Source organism: Conger conger, chromosome 14 (genome assembly GCF_963514075.1).
Source record: "Conger conger chromosome 14, fConCon1.1, whole genome shotgun sequence".
Lineage (NCBI taxonomy): Eukaryota > Metazoa > Chordata > Actinopteri > Anguilliformes > Congridae > Conger > Conger conger.
The window spans coordinates 18,341,790-18,365,347 of NC_083773.1; the positions used below are offsets into that span (position 1 = coordinate 18,341,790).

Consider the following 23,558-nt stretch of genomic DNA (forward strand, 5'->3'; position numbering starts at 1 on the left):
ATGAGGGGCCGTGAAGCCGGAAGCGCCACACTCAGCGAGGAGCCTGTGAGCTCAGACACACTCCACCCCTTCAGCAGGCCAGAACTTCACCATCAACGCTCAACAAACTCTGTATTTGTTATTTATTCATTTCATTTATCAGGGGCCGTGCGTAGCAATGTAAATTCGGCAGAGTTAGCTAATGAGCCAATTTTCATCTGTAGTCCCTAACCTTGGACTGTGGGATGAAACCCACGCAGACACAGGGAGAACATGTAGATTCCACTCACAGAGGCTTCACTGATTAATTAAGAAAATAAAGAAATAAAACTGAAAGCACAAATTTGACAATCAACATCAATAACCGACAGGTAGTGTTTCATAATTGAGAATCTCAGACCCCCTCAGAATTCAGGGTCTTTTGGGCAATGGGCATTTCTCTAACCAAATGTTGTTAAATCAGTTAAATATATCAACTCATTTATCCTCTGGGCTACGATAAATGATACAGAACTGATGAATGCCACTAAATGTAATAAATGACACTATATTTATTCTGATTATGTCCTTCTCTAATAACAATGCTTTGTAAGGGATGAGAGAGTGTGTGTGAGAGAGAGGAGCGAGCCACGGTTACAGCATGCTACATCACACCACAGCGCTGACATAATGTAACAAAAACTCGCAACATGCCATTGTGGCGTTGCAGATGGCTCAGGACAAAAGCCCAAAATCTGGGTGCTTTTTCTGCTGCTTACAGTGCTTGCGAGATCCTTTTCTCTGTTGCGAGTCTGGTTTTGAATGGGTACTGAGAGAATGGGCTGGGTCTTTTTACACTGTGTTCTAGTTCTGTGATCACTGTGTCTATTGAGCCTCTAGACTGTGCTATACTGTGATTTAACCTGTTTCATTTGCTGTGATAGAATGCTTATTACATCTCTGTTACATCCCTTCTACCGTTGTACCATGCCGGCTTCTACAGTCGGGATCCCCCGAGATTTCTCCCCACCGGGGAGCTTTTCTCTCACTGCCATCTGAGGGGTTTCCTCCCCACTGGGAAGTGTTGTACGTTATGTGCTTGCTTTTTGGGGTGTTCAGGCCTGGGTTTTGCCCCTCAGTTACTCCGTAATGCATCTTTATGACAGTTTTCTGTGAAATGTGCTGTAGAAATAGGTTTGAATTGACTTGACTTGTAATCTCTGTTCATTTTGTCTCTAGAGTGCTATGTATCTACGTAATCTTTGTGTTTATTGGAATAACTGAGGTATAGTCCAGTCTAGAGACACAAAAGAGACCCTGTCGAGAGCACAGTTTTTGGACTGTTGCTGTACCTGTTTTCTCTTTGTTTTTCGGTCCTGTGGACCATGTGCACTCCCCTGCCATGTTAACACTGTGGGGATTACACCAGGGGACTGAGCCAGATGAGGCTGACACTGATCAATCCAGACGAGTCAGAGACGGATGAAAGAGTGTGTGTAATGGGTGAAAGAGGGTGAAGTTCAGTGGTCCATGTCTCACTATGGTTACTGCTCCAGGGGTATAAGAGCTGCAGGTGAGGCAGTTGTCTGGGTCAGACACGGGAAGGTGAGATTGAGTACCAGGGAACGAGAAAAAGAAGCACGGCACGGGCTACTGCTCATATTTCCTGATAGGTATGGCAGCTAGTACCGTTATCATGATACCTAAATAGGGAGTTTGTGCAGCTATATCAGGTGTTGCATGGTGTTAATGGTGTTCGGTGGGGCTGTTTTATTCCTGTGTTATGCTTGCTTTGTAGCCTCTGCTTTGCTCCAGGACATGTCATGGAATCAGACATGCTTACTCGAGGGCTCCTCTACCTCTTCCTCATGGTGGTGGGCGTTCCCGGTAACTCCACGGTGATCTGGGCCTTCCTCCACTTGGGGTACTCCGAGCGTAAGCTCCTTCCGGCCGACGCCATCGTGCTGCACCTGGCCTGTGTGAACCTCCTGGTGGTGGGGGTGCGATGCCTGCTGGAGACCCTGGCCACCTTCCAGCTGGCCAACGTCTTTAACGACACGGGCTGCAAGGCTGTGATCTTCATCTACCGCACCTCGCGCTCGCTCTCCATCTGGCTCACCTTCGTGCTCAGCGCCTTCCAGTGCCTGAGCATCGCTCCGCCAGGCTCCAGCTGGGCCACGCTGCGGGCGCTGGTGTCCCGCTACCTGGGCTTCATCTTCCTGGCGCTGTGGGTCCTCAACACATCCATGAGCTCAGCGGCCATCGCCTTCTCGCTGGGTTCGGGGAACGGCTCGGGGCTCATGCAGCACGGCATCAACGTGCAGTTCTGCTTCGTGCGCTTCCCCTCGCGCCTGTCACGAGACGCCAACGGGGCGGGGCAGGTGGGCCGCGACGTGGTGCCCATGGCGCTCATGGCCACCGCCAGCCTGATCATCCTGGTCTTCCTGTACCGCCACAGCCAGCAGGTGAAGACCCTGCGAAGTGGAGGGGCCACTGCCGGTAAACGGCAGGGCTCCTCCGCAGAGCAGCGCGCGGCCAAGGCGGTGGTCGCCCTGGTGACCATGTACGCGACGTTCTACGGGGTGGACAATGGGCTTTGGGTATACACCCTCACCGTGCAGAAGACAATGGGGTCCTCTCTGACGTCCGACCTGCGCATCTTCTTCTCCTCGCTCTACGCTGCCATTAGCCCCATCATCATCATCATCACCAACAGGAAGGTCAGCAAGCGGCTGAGCTGTCGGCGGGAGGACGAGAAGCCCGTGCAGAGCGCCGACACCGCTCTCTCCACCATGTGACGGAACAGCCCCCCCCCCCCCCCCCCCTTCCACCTGAATCCCACAGAAAAGGACAAGACTCGCTTTCACACAGACTAAGAAATGGATTGCCGTGGGCGCAGTGTAGCGATAAACTTGCGCCTTCCAACATTAACACCATTGTGTTGTATTGTGGCATCGAAATGTGTGTGATTCTATATATGAAAGAAACCCTTCAAGCAGCCTCGAATGGATGTTGAGATCATGCAATGATCCCTTTAGACACGGTATATACAAAGATACATACATGTTTGCAAGCACAGTTGAAATGTATTCAATAGGTCATACCCTTTGAATGACATGAGCTGTGGACATGTGAGATCTCAATAAGGTAAGGAAATAAAGGACTAGTTTTGTTAAACCTCAAATATAGGAATAATGCAGGCATCTATAGACATGTGGCACCTATCAGCATAGTTGACAGGCAACTCGACTAGAATAACTGCACTTAAGAAGGTTTATGCAACTGTGAGGAAACTTCTAGAAAGAAGTTTTCCTGTAAAGTAATGAGAACCTTTTTCCGTTTCTATGCCAGAAATCAGACAGCACTAAGAGACAGTCATTCTTCAGTGTTCTCCTATGTTCGGTCTGTGGCCCCTTGGACCCATTGTTGCCAAGGGAAAGGCTCCTTTTGTGGGGCCTAATTAGTTTAGATGATGATTAACAAGCTAATTGGCTGTAATTGCTGCCCGGAGCACCATTAATTGGTGCAGTCGGCTTCACAGAGCGTATTAGGTGCGATTTGTGTAATGAAGCAGTTAGTCCCATTACAAACGGCGCAGTGAGCCAAATCAAAGGAGAACTAAAAGCATTGTGTGTGTGTCCATTTGTACTGTATGACTGTGTGTGTGTGTGTGTGCTGCTGTCTTGCGTGTGTGCTCTGTATGTCTGAGCATGTGTGTTTGCTGTATGAGTGTGTGTGTGCATGTGTGGACATGTGTTGCATGTGTGTGCACTCTATGTCTGAGTATGTGGGTGTGTGAGAATTCAGCTGCTTTCACCTTTTTGCTGATACTGATTCTGTACCTTTGTTGAGGGTACATGCTCTGTACCATAAGCAGCTGGTTTTACAGACTCATGAGGTTCTTTGAGCAGAACTACATCCCCATGCTTCCCTCCACTCACTGCAATTATCCCTGTGTGGTTTCAGAATTTCTCTCTCTGGATAAGCTCAAGAATCTGAGCCTCTTCTACTTAGATTCACTTGAGTTCACACGTCCATGGTGATAATACAGTGTGATAAAATATAAACAGACTTTTGGTGTATTTTTCATGCTTACCAGAGACTAGTACCATCATAACTCCAGCCATTAAGATTGTCATTAAGATTGAGAGGCTGGACTAAGCAATGTATCTGTTCATCTGTTGAAAACTCCAGGCTGAGAAAACAGTATAGCTATATTTTATATTTGTAAACAACATTAGTATCCAATGTCATCCAGTATAATTTGAAATAATATAACCTACACTCAATAAGCTGACAAGACTGAAATGTACACTTAGTAAATATTATAATAGGCCTATTTTTATTTTTGAATCAGGGCAGACTGGTCTTTGCTGTTTCTCATCAGCTGTTTGTGAAGAAATCTCAAGTGTAATATTCATAGTTTTGCCTCATTCCTTTCACCATTGAAGTCCCAAGTGTGATTCATAATGTTCTGTCTCATTAACAAGGACGAGAATCATTGCCAAATGACTTTGCACATTAATAATGTGACGCGTTTCTAAAGCTTCTTGTTTTAATTATAATGAGCACGCTGGACCGGACAGAAGAAGCACCCTGTTGCTAATGAAAGCTCTTAATTCTTCCTGATGAGGCCTGGGACAGCACCAAACTCTGTGTGTCCTCCGGGAACGGTGCTTCGCCAGATGAAGTTTAATCAAAGCAACATCCAACAAGCTTCTGAGCCCCAGTGGAAAAGGCAGATTAGTGTCTCAGAGTGTAGTGGAATACAGAGTGCACTCACAATGCATTCTACCATCTGCTGGTGGACAAGCCAGACATAATCTCTCACATGCTGATATCAATTAATTAATGACTTATTTATATAATTACTTAATTGCCCACAGAGCCTAAAATTAATACAAGCTGGTTTTTGTGTTGAGTGCTGTGCTTAGTGTAATTTTTTTGTGTTGCAATGGAAAATACCATGAATATAATGAGTATTAATATACCTAAAAGTCTCAAACATACTCTAACCTTCCCATTCAGGTCAGGGCAGAACAACAGAAAAAAAAGTTGTTGTTGCATGAAATTATAAAGTAATGAAAGGAGAACGAAGGCTCTTGAACCAAGAAATGGGTGTAGTTACCTCTACCACAATTATCACAATTAGGGTGGCCTGTAACGTAGTGGTTAAGGTAAATGACTGGAACAGTTGGTGGTTCGAATCCCAGTGTAGCCACAATAAGATCTGCACAGCCGTTGGGCCCTTGAGCAAGGCCCTTAACCCTGCATTGCTCCAGGGGAGGATTGTCTCCTGCTTAGTCTAATCAACTGTACATCGCTCTGGATAAGAGCATCTGCCAAATGCCAATAATGTAATGTAATGTAATATCAGCGACTCACGAATATGAACCAATTACATTATTTTGCTTATTTGTTTTTTTTATTGTTGATACAAGTCAAGTACATGTTATGTGATATGTTATATTTACTCATGTTACAGTTATCCTTGCTGTCACATATTTTAGGCTATTGACAGATGCTGTCATCCAGAGGGATTAATTTACAAACAATTGATTTACACATCTGGGTATTTACAGAAGCAGTGTCCTATTCAAGGGTACAATGCTCCACCTGGGAATCAAACCCACAACCTTGGTGCAAAAAGCCTAATTTTCATACACGAAAGTATGAAACTTGTACAAAGGCTTCTTGCTGGGGTTGTACCCTATAAGCATATAAAATGTAACCCTTGCCATTGGATTAATAAATAATTTATACCTCTTTGATTGGCCTATAGTGATGTCATGCTGCAGCATTGGAGTGTAAAAGTGGGAAGTATGATTGACAGATCCATAAAAGGGGTATTTCGCTTGCGTTAGACAGTGATGTTGTGCAGGCTGATTCTCATCTTGATGGTCACCTGTTTCAGGAACCAACTGACTCCCACTTCAGGTGATTGATGTGGGGCTGGTGGAACCAGCCAACCTGCAAAAGCAACAGCAAACCAAGAAAACAAATTAATGTTCTTCAATATGGTTTCCTGTGTTAATGTGCATCTAGATACATTTTATTAAACCCAATCTTCACCAAGATTTGCAGATGCGTGGGAATGAAAAGAGCAGAATGAGCCACAGGTTATATCTTTTTTTATTGGTGCATTTCTAAAGGCATTTGGCACTGAGTGCCAACCCTCAAGAGATACAGGGCTGGACCCCAAAACCAGGAATCATATTTCTCTATTAACAATATCCATACGGTCCAAACAGAGAGGTTATACCCATTACTCTTTTGTGACAGGTTGGTTTAATGTCTTTGTATGCTGTAATATAACACTGCACATAAAAGCCGACCTTTGCATGGTTATTGAAATGCTGCCTGAAAGGATTTTTTCCCCCATTTTATTCTTGAATGAGGGCCAGAGGGTGTGACTGGGGTTTATGTGAGATTGAGATCTAATGTTTGTTGCTATCAGTTTCTATTATTAGTTATAGTTACTACTACTACTACTACTACTACTACTACTACTATTATTATTATTATTATAATTATTATTATTATTATTATTATTATTATTATTAGCACATATATTTCTGCTGGGGATTTAGCCCTTTAAGGTGTGAGATCACAAAAATATGTGCTTAGAATGTTTGGAACTGAACATCCTAGTGCTGATGTAACAATCACTACTGGTGACTGAAAGCAATGGAGTCTGAGAACACTGACTCAGAATAATAATTTAAAAAATAATTCCAAAAAGCCCACTCTTCCCGAGTTTAAAAGAGTGACTTCCACTATCCAAATGAAAAGTCATTCCTGCCGGTGAGGCTGCAAAATTGATATTGGTGGAGAGGCCTGTGGTGACTCACAGCAATGTGAATAAACACTGTAGCATGTGGGGCCTATCAAAAAACATTGCATTAGAGCACATTGAGGGATGGAAATGTCCACTTACGGCTGCTGCTTGAGTATGGACATAAAATATATTCATATTTTTGAAAAGGCATATTTGAATTATTGCGCAGGAACATGCAGTACTGAGATTTACCTTTTGAATTGGGGGGGGGGTAATATCTTCAAAATATTGATAAAAGATAACCCACTCTATCCACACCCTGGACAGGAGTGAAGTTTAGGTGATAATGAGATCTGGTGCCCACCAGTTGGGTTTCTATGGAGACTGCTGAAATCCATTCCGAGGTAATGAGCTAGGAAATGCTTGATGCGCAATAGTGCATTCTTTGAATCACTTCGCTGATGTCCTTCTACAGAGGGCACCTGTATCTGTACTTCTTACACTGTGTATCTTGTTTATAGAGCAAAACTGTTAATAAAAATCTAAAATGTCAGGATTATTTAGAAATTTATACAGAGAGTATTTTTAACAAAAGTTTCAGTTTCTACTGTAGCATGAATTTAACCCAAGATTTTACAGATAAGCGTTCGATATAGTCAAGAACTCTGCTGGTTCCCACAGTTCAGATAAAATAGCAAATTATCAGCTATTGCCTTGTTAATTTACAGATGGAAACAGCATTCTTTTTTAATACACAGGCAGATTGGTTCCAGTTGGAGGGTTCCAGTCTGTTGCAGTCTATGTCGCGTTCCAGTTGGAGGGTTTCTCTGGTTCTGTTGCGGTCTACGTCGAGGCCTGGCCTTCTGTGGGAGCTCCATGTCTCTTGCTCTCCACGCCACTGGAATCTGATTGGTTAACGACACAGACTCCGGTGGAATGAAGGATAGAATGCATGGACAGTTATGGCCTGTTTTTGGGTCTTCTTCAGCTTCTGTTGGCTGTACTTGACCTTTGACCTCACTCCCCACTCCCAGTACAACTGGGACCTTGATGAACAGAGAGAAAAAACAAAATAAACACAACAACTTTCAAGTCTTTGCATTGGCGCCAATGAGACGGCATCACCTTTACATATGAATATACATTAGCACACCCTATAGGGGTGGGGGAACAACAGCAGCTGTTTTCTGTTAATCAGAAAGACCAAATCACCTCATTTTCATTCCCAAGAAGTGAAAAGTAGCTGTTGAATATTCACAGAGGTGAAATGGCAACCTTTATTTGTTTGGAGGAGTGAACTGACTCAGGTCACAGATAAGGTGTAAGTGACTGTGTGTGTGGGTGGGAGGTGAGGGGTCTGTGTGTGTTTGTGTGTCTGAGTGAGTGTGTGTCAGTATATATATGTATGTATGTGTGTGTGTGTGTGTGTGTGTGTGTGTGTTCATGTCTGAGTGAGTGTGTATGTGTGTGAATATGTATGTGTGTGTGTGTGTGTGCGTGTGTGTATGTGTGTGCGAGGGGTAAAGGAGGGAGTGTCAATGTGACTCTCCCTAAACGAGAACAGACCTGCCACCGCCCTCCTCCTCCTCCTCCTCCTCCACCTCTTTACCTCCAGGCAGCTGAAGGGCCTGTCGAAATGCCTGTGCTCTGCTAAACAAGTACAGACAAGTACCTATCCTCTGTACTGTCTCTCCTTCAGGGCTGCTACTGGGGAATTAAATACCCCAACTACCCCCCCCCCCCCCGCCTGTTCACCTACCCCCCTCTCAGCTTGTTCCACCCCCTCCCTTTTACTCTTTCTCTCTCTCTTCCTCTCTCTCCCTGTTTCTCTCTCTATCTCTCCCCCCCTCCGTGTTCTCTGCTTCAGTCCCCAATCCATTGCTAGCAATGCTAAAGTTGGCAGAGACATTTTATGTACATCTTTATGAAAGCAGAATCCGTGAGTTTTGTTGTGCAAGACTTTTTCCCATGTGATAGGGGAAAGTAATTTAGTCTTACAGCTTCACATTTACTATTATTCTGTTCCTTCATTTTTCAAAAACAGCCTGTAAAGAAATAAGAATGATCCCCAATTTTTTAGCAGTACATTGCAAATTCAGGACGGATGATCTGCAGAACCTTTTGAAATCTCCACAGCCATGAGCGATCCCAAATCTCACTCACCTCTCTGTAGAACAGTTACTCACCTTTTCTCCTGCGTGAGATGCACTTCCATAAATAAATAAAACAAAATAAAGAGTCGAACACTGCAGCTACTTACTGTGCACTATACAAACTATTTCTTTACAGATTTCATCAGACTTTTGTAAAAAGATGAGAATGAAAGCCAATTGCCATGATGAAAAAACTCAGAATAAACAAATACATAAGAAAGAGAAACTATTAAAAAGAGTGGAAGTCCAAGAGATTGTATTTCTGTGGGACCAGTAAGGGCAAATATACAGTCCTTCCTGCTGTCCGGGTTGTCAGTCTATCTACCTACCTTTCTCAGGTTATGGCATTTTAGCTGCCAGCATTGACCAATCGAATCGCAGCACCCATTACAAACCCCGCCCCCACCAGTCATAAAGAAAGCCCACACCTTCTGCTGCCTGACTTCCAAATCCGAGTGCCAAAAAAGTTAAATAAAATAAAATAAAACAAATAAATCACAAAAACAAAAAAATAATGACATTTCAACAAGCATTTGAGTCTTATGTTTTGGCTTAAAATTGTATTTCTATTACTCATTTGCTAAATAAGACAAAATATTTTCATTGATGTGAGAAAATGTAACTCCTGATTTCATAATTTGCCAAAGGGGTAAAACAATTTCACTTTTTTGTTTTCTTAACATGAGAGGAAAAAATAAAAGATTTTAAAGTCGGCAAGACTAAAACACTTAAGACTTTTTTTTTGCAGTGAAGGGATTTCTCCAGGTTGGAATCTAGCAATGTCACACTGCAACTTTAATATTTCTTTGATGTTGTATTTATTATCACTATGCTTCAGCAACATAAGTGAATTTGCTGAAATTGGGTTTTTGCCTTGGCTTTATATGCCATTTAGGAACAGGAGAAAAAGGCTTCAACAGGCCTACAAGTAATAAATGCTTGGCACTTCAACAGTTCTGCAAGGGTTTATTCTTTCATAGACACATCCTCTGCACCTTTGCAGAGATAATTTGCCTCTCACTGATTTACAATAACATCTTTTTCAGTGATTATTATCCTTAAGACAACTTTGTTAGACACCTCTGTCTCAGCTATAAGGCCTGACCTGGGCAGCAGTAGAACAGAGAGAGACATTTCACTGGTCAATAAGTTCAGGCTCATTAGTGTCTACATAGCACCCAGCTGTTCGTGCGCTTATTGAAATCGATGGCGCTTACTGTGGGGCGGGAGGAGCTCTCAGTGGGTGTTGAAATACAAAGTGCCTCCTCCTCTCCCTCTTTCTCTCCCCATTCCCTCCCTCCCTCCGAGGGAAAAGAGAAGCAGGGTCTGTCGGGACATGCCAAATAAGGACTGCATTCTTTCTCTTTGGCTCACTCTTTTTCTTTCTCTCCTTCCCCCTTGTTCTCTCCGTCCCTCTCCCTCTCTGTGATTGTCACTGGCGGTGCAGTATTATACATGTAAGTTAAACACACAACACCCACACGCTTTTTCCCAAGGCTGACGCTAGTGACACAGGCGGGCCTTTCCGTGAGCTTATGCCACTGCAATATTTTAATGGCTTCATTGCAATAAAAACAACTTAAGTCTTAAAGTATTTTACTCTTGTGATTTTACTCTTGTTATTTTAAGTTACTTTTTGCTTGACAAGTGAAATTGCCCCCCCCCGCCCCCCCCCCCCCCCCTCATTGGCTAATCTTGAGATGAGTGAAACAACCTCACCTCATTGGCAAACCTTTTGGCTTATTTAGCAAAAAATAAATAGAAATACGATTCAAGGTCTAAATATCAGACTAAAATACTTGTTAAGACTTTTTTGCAGAGTTCCACGTCCTTTATTGCGTACACCTATACCTTTGAGTGTATCCCCCCCCCTCCCAAACGCACGTTCAGCTCCAATAGAAGTGGAACACCTCACCTCATCGTCCTCGTCTGTCTCAACTTGCTCAGGATTCTGGAATGTTCTATGGCTTCTGCCTGACTTTTACATTAACATGGACCCATCACCAGTTGCTGTTACATTTAACGCCCTTTCCAGGAAACATACTGTGTCTGCCAAGCACATTCTGGAATATAAAGACCTGGATGCAAATTGCATTTGTTTTGGAAACAAATACTTTTTCATCCTCCATTGATCTTGCCTGGTGCATTTGAGCCTCCTAGGAGGAGCAGATGGGTGGGGTTTACACTTTTGGGATTATTTAATTTGTTCCTATATACCAGGAAAGCTTAGTCAAGTGCAGAAGTATTTTAATCCAAAAGAAATAGCATTTGAACCCAGGTCTGATATAAATAGGCCCCAATCCCATCACTGAAAATTAGTGGAAAGTGACAAATACACACAATCACCATGTCTTCTCAGTGCAGAGCTGAGATAATGTTGGATATCCTTACTTCTGTTTGCAATAATTTGACTAACATTGCTCCTGGTTTGGCATGTTTTGACTTGGAAATGAGGAATGTTTATTTTTTTTAAACTGTGGTGTGTGTAATCGACCATCATAAATGTTTGCTTTGAATGTGAAAACTACCTTTTTATAGGCAAGACATCACTCATGAGTGTAACACTAATACAGAAAAGAAACCGTGTCTGGTTACTGCACTGCAAAAAACAAGTTAATCTCAAGAGTATTTAAGTATTATATTTACAGTTAAAATCTTATTTGTATAAATGTGTTGCTAAATAAGACTAAAATAAATTATTGCCAATGGGGTGAAATAGTTCGACTTATTTGAAGATTTGCCAGTGGGTTAAGAAAATTTCACTCGCCAACAAGTGGTAACTAAATAAAAAAATGAAAAAATAAAAATAAGACTAAAACACTGGGACAGACTTAACTTTTTTCAGTGGGTTTTAGGGAGTTTCATTACTGACCTGAATAACAGTCACTTTTATTGAAACATGGCAGTGATTATTTTTTTATGTGAATAACCACGTACAACAGAAACTCTCTTTTTGGTTTACCCCAAAAATGTCATGCATTAACTTAGCGGCCTGCTGTGTAGCACTGTTATTAGGGAACTGAGCTTGCAGCCCCAAGATTGTGGGATTCCCAGGTGAGACGCAGCTGTTGTACCCTTGAGCATGGTACTTAACCTGCATATTTTTGTAAGTATCCCTCTATATAAATGGACTGTACGTGCAAATAATTAAAGCCAAGTCACTCTGGATAATACCATCCGTGAAATGCCTTCAATGTAATATAGTGGTCTCAAAAATTTCATGGGGATAATCAGATGGTTCTTTGCTGTAAAGACATTTCAGAAGCAGTTTTGGTTGAGAGGAAGGTGACCACCATTCCCGCCTACCTAACAGTCTGTAATTAAACCGCTGGCTGATGAAAGTGGAGGCCACATTCACAGCAGTCTCGAATCAAACACAGCCTCGTCCACTCAACACAGCTCAGCTCCAAATCACCAAATGTCAAGTCAAGGGCTGGGCCTGGTTTTGTGACAGGAACAGTCACTTCAAATTAGCATGAAAGTGTTCTTCTGAAAGCATCAAAATGTCACCGTATTTGGACATTTACACGATTATAATTAGAACTGAATATGTGCATGAACCTGTTGATATAATAATAGTAATAATAATAATAATAATAATAATATATGAAAATTACGTCTATTACTTCTACTACTACTACTACTACTACTACTACTACTATTATTATTATGATTATTATTATTACTAGAGTAACACCTCCTGGAGTTATATGTAATCGGTGAATGCCTTGCTCTGCTATGGTCAAAGACAAATCCAGCCAGATACTGTATCATAAGCTCATATTTATTTGATATTTGTTCTTATTTAATATTTATGGTTTCATATTACTACATATTTATGGTTTCAGTGCAGATGCACATCCATGAGCCTTTTTCTCCAAATAATCCTGTTTAATTATACAGTATGTGTTGCATGTGGTGTGTAATAGGGTGTGTGACTATGACAGCACACAAACACAGAGCTTGAGTTTTACCCCACGTTTACTGTTCATTGTTCTTATTGGGCAGTGCAGCACTGTGTGACTCTACACGCAGTAGAGGATGAAATGTCAGAGCAGGCCTCACTGTTTTTGGCTTTTGTTCTCTTTACACCCCCCCCCCCCCCCCCACCCAATTTATTTATTTATTTAAACCTAATTTCGTTTTTTCTACCTGAAGTTCAGGTAGAGTGATTAGCGAAAAAGCTAATTAGTTTGTCAGTGTGTGAATATGTGGATTTCCACCCACACTGAAAGCATTTGCTAATTTCAGCAAGAGTTTAAATCAGATGCATTGTTTGTGGGGAAAAAAGTATATCTTAACTAATGTGTTAATTGGCTTTGCACATGGGTTTTCTGGGTTACTGCACCGTTGTCACTAAACTTTTTTAAGGCCGTATTTCAGGGCTGCTACAGTATTCCAACCAACCCTTGAAAAATAGATTTTTTACCTCATAGGACCCATGTTCAATGAAGTTTTAATAAATTATTTGATTATAGGCACACATTTTTCACAGATAAAAAAAAGCAAAACATCAGAGAAATATATTTAGCTGGGTCTCTTACAGCACCAACTGTCATTTTATCTGTGGGTGTTCCCGCTCCATGGGTCAAAGCACACATCAGATGATATTCTTGGACCAGAACTATTTTCTGGTATGAGAACATCTGTCTGAGCCATAATTCATCAACTGATGTACTGTAGATGATTATGTTGTCCACTGAAGACAATGACCTTGAATGAGAAGCATTAACATACAGTAACAGCATTAACATACAGTGATATAAAAAGAATAAGATTGTAAGACTCTTTGCCAAGTTCATCTGAACAGCTTTGTTAATTGTTTGTACATCATTAATTCATGATTAACAACTGCATTAGTTAATGTCAATTCATAAACCTTATTGTAAAGTGTGACAGACTTTTTTGCATAAAGGAGGTGCGATGGCAGCAGGTCCATTAAGCGGATGGACTCATGAAACATGCTAAGCGAAGTGGAACAAAACATGCTAGCCAAGCTCTGGCTGCTAATCCAAACATGCCTGGCCGCCAGTCCTCATTGCTTTAGGAAAGCATCCCCTACTGCGGTATTCTTCCTCGTGTATTCTACGGCTAATTAGCAGGAAGCAGAAACACAAAATCAATCAATATTAGCCCTGATGCGTCAGTTTGCAGAGATTAACTCCCTCGTGGGAACAGGGGGAGAAATCCTATATTGTCACTCTGGAGCCTGAGATGTGTCATCTCATCACAGGACTTGGCAGTTTGCCTTTAATCACTTTACATACGCATAAATACAAAAGCCACTTGTAGGAGGAGTCTCTCAACATGCCCACTTTTGTAATAATATCTAGCTCCATTATTTAAAAGGGCGTTTTTGGCTATCGTTCCTCTTCATTGTTTCACAGTGTCACAGTTTCAAAAGGAACATAATTTTCTTACATACACTCAGTGAGCACTTTATTAGGTATTTATTATACTTATGGTCTTCTGCTGCTGTAGCCTATCCATTTAGATGTATGATGCATTATGTGTCCAGAGATGCTCTTTTGTTGTAATGTGTGGTTATTTACGTTACTGTCACCTTCCTATCAGCTTTGACCAGTCTGGCCCTTCTTCTCTGACCTCTCTCACTAACAATGCCTTTTTGCCCACAGAACTGCAACTCATTGGATGTTTTTTGTTTTTCTCTGCAAACTGTAGAGACAGTTGTGTGTGGAAATCCCAGGAGATCAGCAGTTTCTGAGATACTCAATCCACCCTGTCTGGCAATCATTCTACGGTCAAAGTCACTTTGATCACATTTCTCCCACATTCTGACATTTGGTCTGAAAACAGCTGATCCTCTCTGCATGCGTGTATGCATTTAGCTGCTGCCACATGATTGGCTGATTCAATATTTACATGAACAAGTGGGTGTACAGGTCTACCTGATAAGGTGCTCTTTGAGTGTGTATGTGTACTGTTCTGCAGTTTTTAAAAATATTATTTCAGTTATGTTTTTCTGACTGGCCCAGATGGTTGTTGTTTGCGGTTAAGGGTATTTCAAATGCTTGCATAAGTTTCTCATGAGCTGCTGTTTTCACAATGGCTGCTATACTGGCATTAAGTGGTTTGTGGTTTAAAAAAAGAAAACACAGTACACATGTACACATAACTCCAAAGCACCTTGCAATGTGATGGAGTGCATTTTTCCTTTAAAATCTCCTTTGGAGACTTGCTTTTTTTCTGCAAATGATTGGGCTTCCACAATGCAGTTAGCAGACTAATTGACATATTATTCTTCCTGACTGCCATTGGAGGTTTTTTTTTTGCCTAAGAAGAAGTTAATTCATTGTATGATTAAAGTTTAGTGAACAGGTTCAGTGGGGTTCCTTTTTCACATGGTGTCCTGCATTCTTTTCCCTTTTGACTTCCTGGTTGTCTCTTTCTGAGATGGAACAGGGCGGAATTCTCAGAAAGCAGCGGAATGTCGACAGGATGGAACACGCTCCCCGTGCTCTCTGTTCTACAGTCTCACCAGTGGAATCTTGTGCAGTCATTTCTTGCTTGTCATGGCGAGGCTTTTTTAAAGCCATTAAAGTGAGGTGAGGTGCTACTGTATTCAAATTCAGAGCCGACTCCTCGGGGCTCGAGTCAGCTCAATCCACCCACAAAATGCAAGTCAGTTTTTATTCCTTTAATGAAAAGGAATATTGGTGCTATATGTGTATTTGAGTGTCAGAAGGTGGTGATAATGGGACAGAATTCAGGTAATCTCATAATGCAAAGTGTTTTTTCCATGCACATTAAAAAAAATGGGATATAAATTGATGGATTGTTAAAGGTTGTTTTTTTTCTTTTGACTGAGATTATGGTCACAATTTTGAATGGTGCAAATGCCACAGAACACAATACAATGAAATGACTCATTAGATAAGACATTTATCAAGCATTTTACAATGCCTAGCAGTAAGGATTATACCACTGCCAAAGTCATACAAACACTCACAATCAAAGAGTGTCAGCAATGTCCATTTTCTGAAGATTCTTTGACATAATTTTTTTTTCTTAAATGTACAAGTTAACAGTTTCCTTGCAAAATTGAACTTTGAACAACATTGTTTGAAACTCCTGACGGTTCCTATACTGCACAAGGTGGACTAGGAAACAGGAGCAAAGTAAGCAAATCAGTGCAGAAAACAAAAGGCAGAACAAAGGGTCTGAACCTCTCAATCTAGGTGAGACTGAGACTGAGTTTGATTTCTGGAAAGCCGTAGAATCTGCTTGGGTCAACAATCCTGGTCTTAGAGGACCTCAGGGCCTGCTGGGGTCCTCAAACATGGTCCTGGAGAGCTACAGGGTCTGTCGGGGTCTCCAACCCTGATCCTGGAGAGCTACAGGGTCTGCTGGGGTCCCCAACCCTGGTCCTGGAGGGCCTCAGGATCGGCTGAGATCTCTAAACCTGGTGCTGGAGAGTTGCTAGATCTGCTAGTTTTCCTTGTTACTCAGCACCTAATATATCAACTGAAGCAGCTTGTTAAATAATTAACTCACCTCTCCTGGTTTCTTGGGGCTGAATTAGCTTGTGATTTTACGGTGAAAATAAAAACCAGCAAATTCTGCAGTCTGTCAGGTGCAATGAAGCCTGGGCCCTGAATCCAGGTAATATGCCTTCAAAATACCTCCAATACCTTCAGTCCTGACTTATGTGAATGTGCTGTGAATTACTGTTTTGACTTTGTATTGCACATGCCCTTATCGAGAAAGGCTTACTTAGCTAACACTCCCACACTCTAACCATCAGTCAATGTAAGAGCGCTAATGAAACAGAGTTTTTCTCAAAAGTGTGTCTTTTCCCCATGTGTCCCCCCAAGGACGTGGGTCTGTGGATTACAAGTCAAGGTTCTTATCAGCCGTTCTGCACCACTGTTATTTCACAACATATCATTTATTGCAATTGTCATGTCTTTGTACAATGCTGTACAGTACATAAATGTTATCTTAATGGGTATTATAAACTTAAATTTAGACAATAATTCTTGTTTTTCAGTGTTTAACATTTTACATTTTACCACTAACTTAATTTGCTTAATTTGATATGATCTGGTTTTTAACGTCTTATCAAATACATCAATCTTACCGCATTGGCAGTGTTGTTATTAGACTTACTTGTTGTCATTTTTTTTTCTTCGCAATCATTTAGAAATGCATATAAAAGTGTGTGTGTGTGTGTGTGTGTGTGTGTGTGTGTGTGTGTGTGTGTGTGTGTGTGTGTGTGTGTGTGTGTGTGTGTGTGTGTGTGTGTGTGTGTGTGTGTGTGTGTGTGGTGGGTGGGTGGGTGGGGGGGGGGGTTAAGTGCTTTTAAGTGATAACATGGCATTTAATCACCATGTTATCACTTTCAGGTTTAAAATGTGCTCGCTGCTTTTTATTTTAGTCCAGCACTACGACACCTGATTCTACTTATCTTGATTTAAGACTTTGATGAGTTACATCAGGTGTCTCATTCATGAAGTGACTCAACCCAAATAAATCTCCCTGAGTGCCAGTGAGGGGCTTCCCAGTTCTTAATGTCCTTTCCCCCTGTTCTCTGCCTGGCCCGGAAATCAATCAACGTCTGCCATCTTAAAATAAATTCCAATCCGTGCAATGTTCCTTCTAGCAGCCAGAGCTAGGACGCTTCCGAAGATTATTTGAGCAAGAAAACATGAGAGCATCCTTTGTATTATTTCAGATTGTTTTCATAAATAATGGACCTGTGGATCCCCCTCTCCCCATCTGCCAGGCATACACTGCGTCTGTAACTGACGTGGCTTCAAACTGACGTTTTAAAGAGCAAGTTTAATAATGCATGTTTTCTGGATTCCCCCGTCTTAACCTTTTCTCACTTCCTTTTCTTGCCTCCCTGATGGTTGGTGTTAGGATCGAAGAAAGGAGAACGGAAAGGAAGGTGAAAAATAAAAAAATAAGTCATAGGAAAGAGCTCTGGGTTTCTGCATGGTGGTTCCAGTACTCTTTTCGGGACCTGGAGGGACGTCCGTAGCACTAATGGGACAGGACGGTTATGAGGGGGCCTGCAGTGAGGAGATCAGCTTTTGGGGCTCACAAGCTTTTTCAAAGCAAATCAGCATTACTCTTACACTTCATTTCATGGTACACTGCACAGCTACACATATTTGGGTTAATGTCTATTTATCCAAGTTAGTGGTGGTAATGAAAACACTCTACATCTGGAAACGTATGTGAAATGTGTCCTTACAAGGACCACTGTTTTAATCAAGCCAAACATATTTTGCATAGAAAACTAGATAACTAAACAACTAATGGGTATAGGGCAGTTATTTTAGTGCCATCTAATGGCTGCGTGTCGAACTGCACACTGCAGTGTTATTCACCTCATGCCTGTCATGTGCCAAACCTGGGGCTAATTGAGGAAGTTTTTCACACCTGCAAAATGACACTGCTGCTCACAGAAGCCTGAGCAGCATGGGTGTTTAATCTCACCCGAAAAGCGTTATGACACCTGATTCATCCAATGAACCCATCCTGGTCTTCAATGAAGACATTGATGAGTAGGAACAATTGCCTCAGTCTTGGTATCTCAATGTACTTGTGTGTCTTGGCCAGATCTTGGACTATCTAATGAGGACAAGTAGACAAGCCTACAATGAAGAACATAAAATGGCAGGTGTCTCCTTGTGCAGTACTACAGTACCAAACAGGTGAGTGTGCAGTGCTAGCACAGGAGGAAAGATCCTGCCTTTGACACAACATGCATGATTCCTGGTCTGTTCCAGGCCTTACGGTACCTCTGTATGAGCATGTGATGCTATTTTACCCCCTCTGTGTCTCCTCTCCCCCTCCGTTCCGCCACCTCGTGCCGTCTGGCACCTCCCCCTCACCACACCTGCACTTCTTGCTCACGACTGCTGTCTGTCCTGGCCCCACGGTGGTGGAATGACCTCCCTGTGAATGTCAGAACGGCAGAGTCTCTGACCTCTTTCAAACGCAGACTGAAGACTCATCTCTTCTGGCTGCACCTTTCCCTCCCTACCTAACCTTGTATATGCCATAGACTATAATGGCACTTATATAGGTATTTTTGTGTTTTGTATTAGCTATTGTATTGTTGTACTCGGGGTATTCTAGCTACCAACCGTGATATGCTAGTTTGTAAGTTGATGTATTCTTCAAGGGTTCCGATTGTATCTGTACGGTCACGCTAGGACTCGGAATGGTACTGTCCTCTCTGGTCCTCTTCTCACTTGTTCCTGTGATTGATCTGCACTTCATTGTACATTGCTCTGGATAAGAGTGTCTGCTAAATGCCTTGTAATGTAATGTAATGCATCCAAATAATAGTAATTAGCAACATAGAAATCACAGAAAAGGTTAATTGTTTCAAAGTTTCTTTCTTTTCTAATAGAAATCCAGTCAGCTACTTTAAGTCCTTTCATTATACATACTGACTTTGTTTGTCACACAGGGCCAACTCAGCCCTACAAATATTAACTACCTGCACATTATTGCAGTAATGAGTTGCCTGTGGCTGGCAGTAATTCGCTCTGTGAGAATGTTTTCAGCACTGTGTGAATCTGTGAACATCATTAGAGCGACATCACTGCGAGACTCTGGCATCATTCCACGTCCTCACTACCATCACACAATAGGATGCAAAATCATTTTTCCATGTAAACATTCAGGTGTGATATTGTTCTGTACACGTTCTGTCTTGTTTCAAGAAAAAAGAGCAATGGTTTTTAATGATCTTTCTGCGTAAAAAAAAAAAGTTCTATGACCATTTATGGCACTATTAGCACTTTAGCTTGATTGTTATCATTGACCTCTCATTGTTTCACAATGGGACTAATCTTTGTTCATCCTCGGCATGTACTGGGCTCGGTTGCCATGGAGTCCACATCCAAGACTGCCATGCATCTCGATGTGGAAAGGCAGGATAACAAGCTGTCTGTCGTTCACTCAGAATGCTGTGACAGTTACTGTACATGGAGGTGCCAATCTTTTATTTACTGTCCATTTAATCCCCTTAATCATCCATGGGTAAGGCTGTCTGTGTGGCTGAGGGGGAGAAGGAACTGAAGGTGCACAAACACACCGACATGACTCCATTTTGTTTGGTATTATTGGACACAGGGTGAAGAGGTGTAACCAGTGCTCTGAGCATTCTACACTGTTGCCTGTTCTTTCAGTATCTACAATAAACATAAGAGATTTGCCATCCCATAATCTACTTCTAGGCTCACATTCGATAGGTATAATGGTCATGACAGAGGAATTGGAGACTCTGATGGTCTGTCAGAGCCTTTACAAAGTGATTATCAAGCAGCTGTAATGCCTCGGTGAATAATGTTATAGAGGCTTCTGGGTAATGCTGTACCTCTCCTCTCATTTAATGGTGATTGGACACAGACATGCTAAACGATGAAATTTAATTCAGCGCTTTAACTGTGTTAAGCTGGATGAAAAATGGAGAGAATAAATATGACGGCTACATAAAAGCTTTGTGCAGAATTCACAGCATGTCCTCGTGTGGCTTTCTGTGGGCCCAAATGTTTGTTTGATATAATTCTTTTATATGGAATTTACTTTACTGGGCACGTAATTGAGTGCTTTGCTTTGCAGCCCCACCTGGAAATCAAGCTTGAAACCTTTTGATGAAATGTAACCTTTGTTTTAAAAAGTAACCTAACCTGCATGTCTTTAGATTGTGGAAGGAAACTGGAGTACAGGAAACCCACTCATGCACAGGGAGAACAAACTGCAGAGAAAGGATTCAAACTGAGGGCCTTCTTGCTCTGGAGTGATAGTGCTATCCACTGCACCACAGTGCCACCCTTTGAGATGCCAATCAAATAACTTAACTGCTATACGACACTGCCGGACAAATTAGGCTTAACATGCATTTTCTTGGCTGTACTCGCTATCATTTAGTGACAGACAATAGGTGAAGGTGGGAATGAACAATCATGAAGTTGCACAATGGAAGGCTTTCAAACCACAGCAATTGCCATCCACGCAAAATGCCAAGACCATTCTCCCACTGAGTGAAAGACCAAGGTCTCCAGCCAAGGTAATTCTACTCTTGCCCTGGATCTTGCAGGAGGTGTTATTCATATGCCTCACTCAAATAACCACATTCTGGCATGATTCATAATTCCCTCTTTCTCTCAGATAAGTGTATTAGCCCAGTTATTTTATTTTGCTTACTTGTCCACCGCATTCACCATAACTGAAATATTGTACATCAACACAAAATAGCGACAGAGCTACCGGTGGAACTTACTGCTACCCGATTGAGTTTATTACTTTCATTTGTGATTTACGTGATGTGTGTGATGTTATCGGGGAATGTCGTATGATGAAAGCGCTCGTAGCCTATGCAATTATTAGACTTTATTATAAATGTATAGTAAATTCTGTTTTATTGCTTAAACTTGACTGACATTGACATTCAATTTCTGGACAGGTCTTAGTATTTACAGCTGTAATAAAGTATGAAATACCAATTCTGTCCAGAAATTGGTATTTCATAACACTGACAGCACTGTTTTATTGGATGACCAGCTGACTATAGTATAGTGATTGCAGCGAGCTCAGGTTTGTCTACCCAGGGCAAATCAGCCTCCCAGTAAAGCACAACTGCTTTGAAATGCCTATATTCTCATGGTGAGATTCCTTCCAGCAATATTGCAGAATTCAGGTCGAACTGGAAGAAATCATGTATTCTGAATTAATTTCATGAAGTCATTATCCGTAGAGTTACTCATGTATTTTTCATTGTGTTCATAGGTTTGTTTGTGATGAATCTCTTTAGCTTGATGCTTACTGAAACAGCCCCGGTTTGAGTATCTCGCTGAATAGCGCAGTGGCACTTCCCCACCTGGGAATCAAATGTGCAGCATTTTGGTTAGAAACTCACTTTAACCTCATTATTCACATAATATACCACCTTGTCAGCAGCAGTAGCAGCAGCCCTGATATCAGCACCTGTGTGTCTGCCTGAAACTAACTGGCTTGGATACGTCTAAACGACATGGCTCCAACAAAGAGCACAGATTTAACACAACCAGAAAATTTTAAAGGCATAGTTCACCATTTCAGCAAAGCAATTAACTGAAAGAATTTTAATTGAGTTACAGGTTTATAGGTGAACAGAGCTACCTACTTTAATTGCATATTTCTAGACATTTAGTCAAATGAAAAATCAGCTGTGTAGCCTTTTTCAGCTTGAAGCACGGTGAAGGTAGAAGAGGAGTGTTTGATCAAAAGCTGAACCATCAGAGGTGATTTTTTTCCTAGTGAGTGTGAAAATCTCCAGGGTTTGCATGCCTGAGCTCTCTACTACTGCACAGGCTGTCGAACTAAATGCGCTGATTGAACGTTTATTAATACCCCAGATATAATAAAGGGGAATAGCAGCCGGTGGGTCAGAGAGAAGAGGGCATTTGAGGAGCTGGCTGGATCGTGCTCAAGCCTCATGAAGCCCAGAAGGGGCCTGTAACAAGGCTGAGAAACAAAGTGTTCTAATGAACTCTTCATTATTGCCAGTGATTCATTCATGCAGAATCCTCATTAGGAGAACGGCTCACAGCAGCTTGAATCAGAACTGATGAGGTATTGTGCCAGAGGCTGCTCCAGGCTATAGACTGAGGAGCCCTGATTACATCCTCAAAAAGCAGACATTAGAGGACCAAGAAGTGTGAGAGGGAAGAAAAACATCATTCAGGTGAAAACCTGGCTACGTTGGACTGAAAAGTGAACCATGGGTAAAACCTGAGCTATATCGGGATTAACACAGTCCATTCACTGCAAAAAACATCAGTCTTAACCAATGTTTTTTGTCTTCAAATAAAACTGAAAAACATATTTTATTCTCTCAACTTGGCAAGTGATATTTTCTTATCCCATTGACAGATCTTTATAATGAATCAAACTGTCTCACCTTATTGGCAATATTCTTCTCTTATTTAGCAAAAACAAGTTATAAAAATTACATTTTAAGACTACAATACTTGCTGAGATTTACTTTATTTTTCGGTTTTAGCAGTGATAGTTAAAGCATCTCTGACACTAGTTTTCCACCCCTCGTGGACATCTACATTTACATTACATTTGACATTTTAGTCATTTGGCAGACGCTTTTAATCCAAAGTGACTTACAAGTGCATAGGTTCTACCATAAGTCAAAGCATCACATCCAGAACTAGCAAACATCTACTGTAGAGTCCGGCTTTTGCTCACAGGGATTGATCTGTTTTGTTGGGATTTTTATTTTACTGATTCTGAGAAGCTGCAGATTTATTCATTCATTCATTCATTCATTATCCTAAACCGCTTATCCTGAACAGGGTCGCAGGGGGGCTGGAGCCTATCCCAGCATACATTGGGCGAAAGGCAGGAATACACCCTCACCAGTCCATCGCAGGGTACACACACTCATACCTATGGGCAATTTAGACTCTCCAATCAGCCTAACCTGCATGTCTTTGGACGGTGGGAGGAAACCGGAGTACTCGGAGGAAACCCACACAAACATGGGGAGAACATGCAAACTCCACACAGAGAGGCCCCGGCCAACGGGGATTCAAACCCAGGACCTCCTTGCGGTGAGGCAGCAGTGCTAACCACTGCACCATCCGTGCCGCCCAGTTGCAAACTTATAATTATTTCAAATAAATGCAACCTTC

At 41.8% G+C, this 23,558-nt stretch overlaps 1 protein-coding gene across 1 annotated transcript; it reads left to right on the forward strand.

Moving 5' to 3' along the window:
- Window positions 1–1,781: 1,781 nt before the first annotated feature.
- LOC133110524 (olfactory receptor class A-like protein 1) lies at window positions 1,782–2,756 on the forward strand. The gene has a single exon (XM_061220711.1). It carries the CDS (start codon window positions 1,782–1,784, stop codon window positions 2,754–2,756), a length of 975 nt encoding a protein of 324 aa, XP_061076695.1.
- The last annotated feature ends 20,802 nt before the right edge of the window (window positions 2,757–23,558 follow it).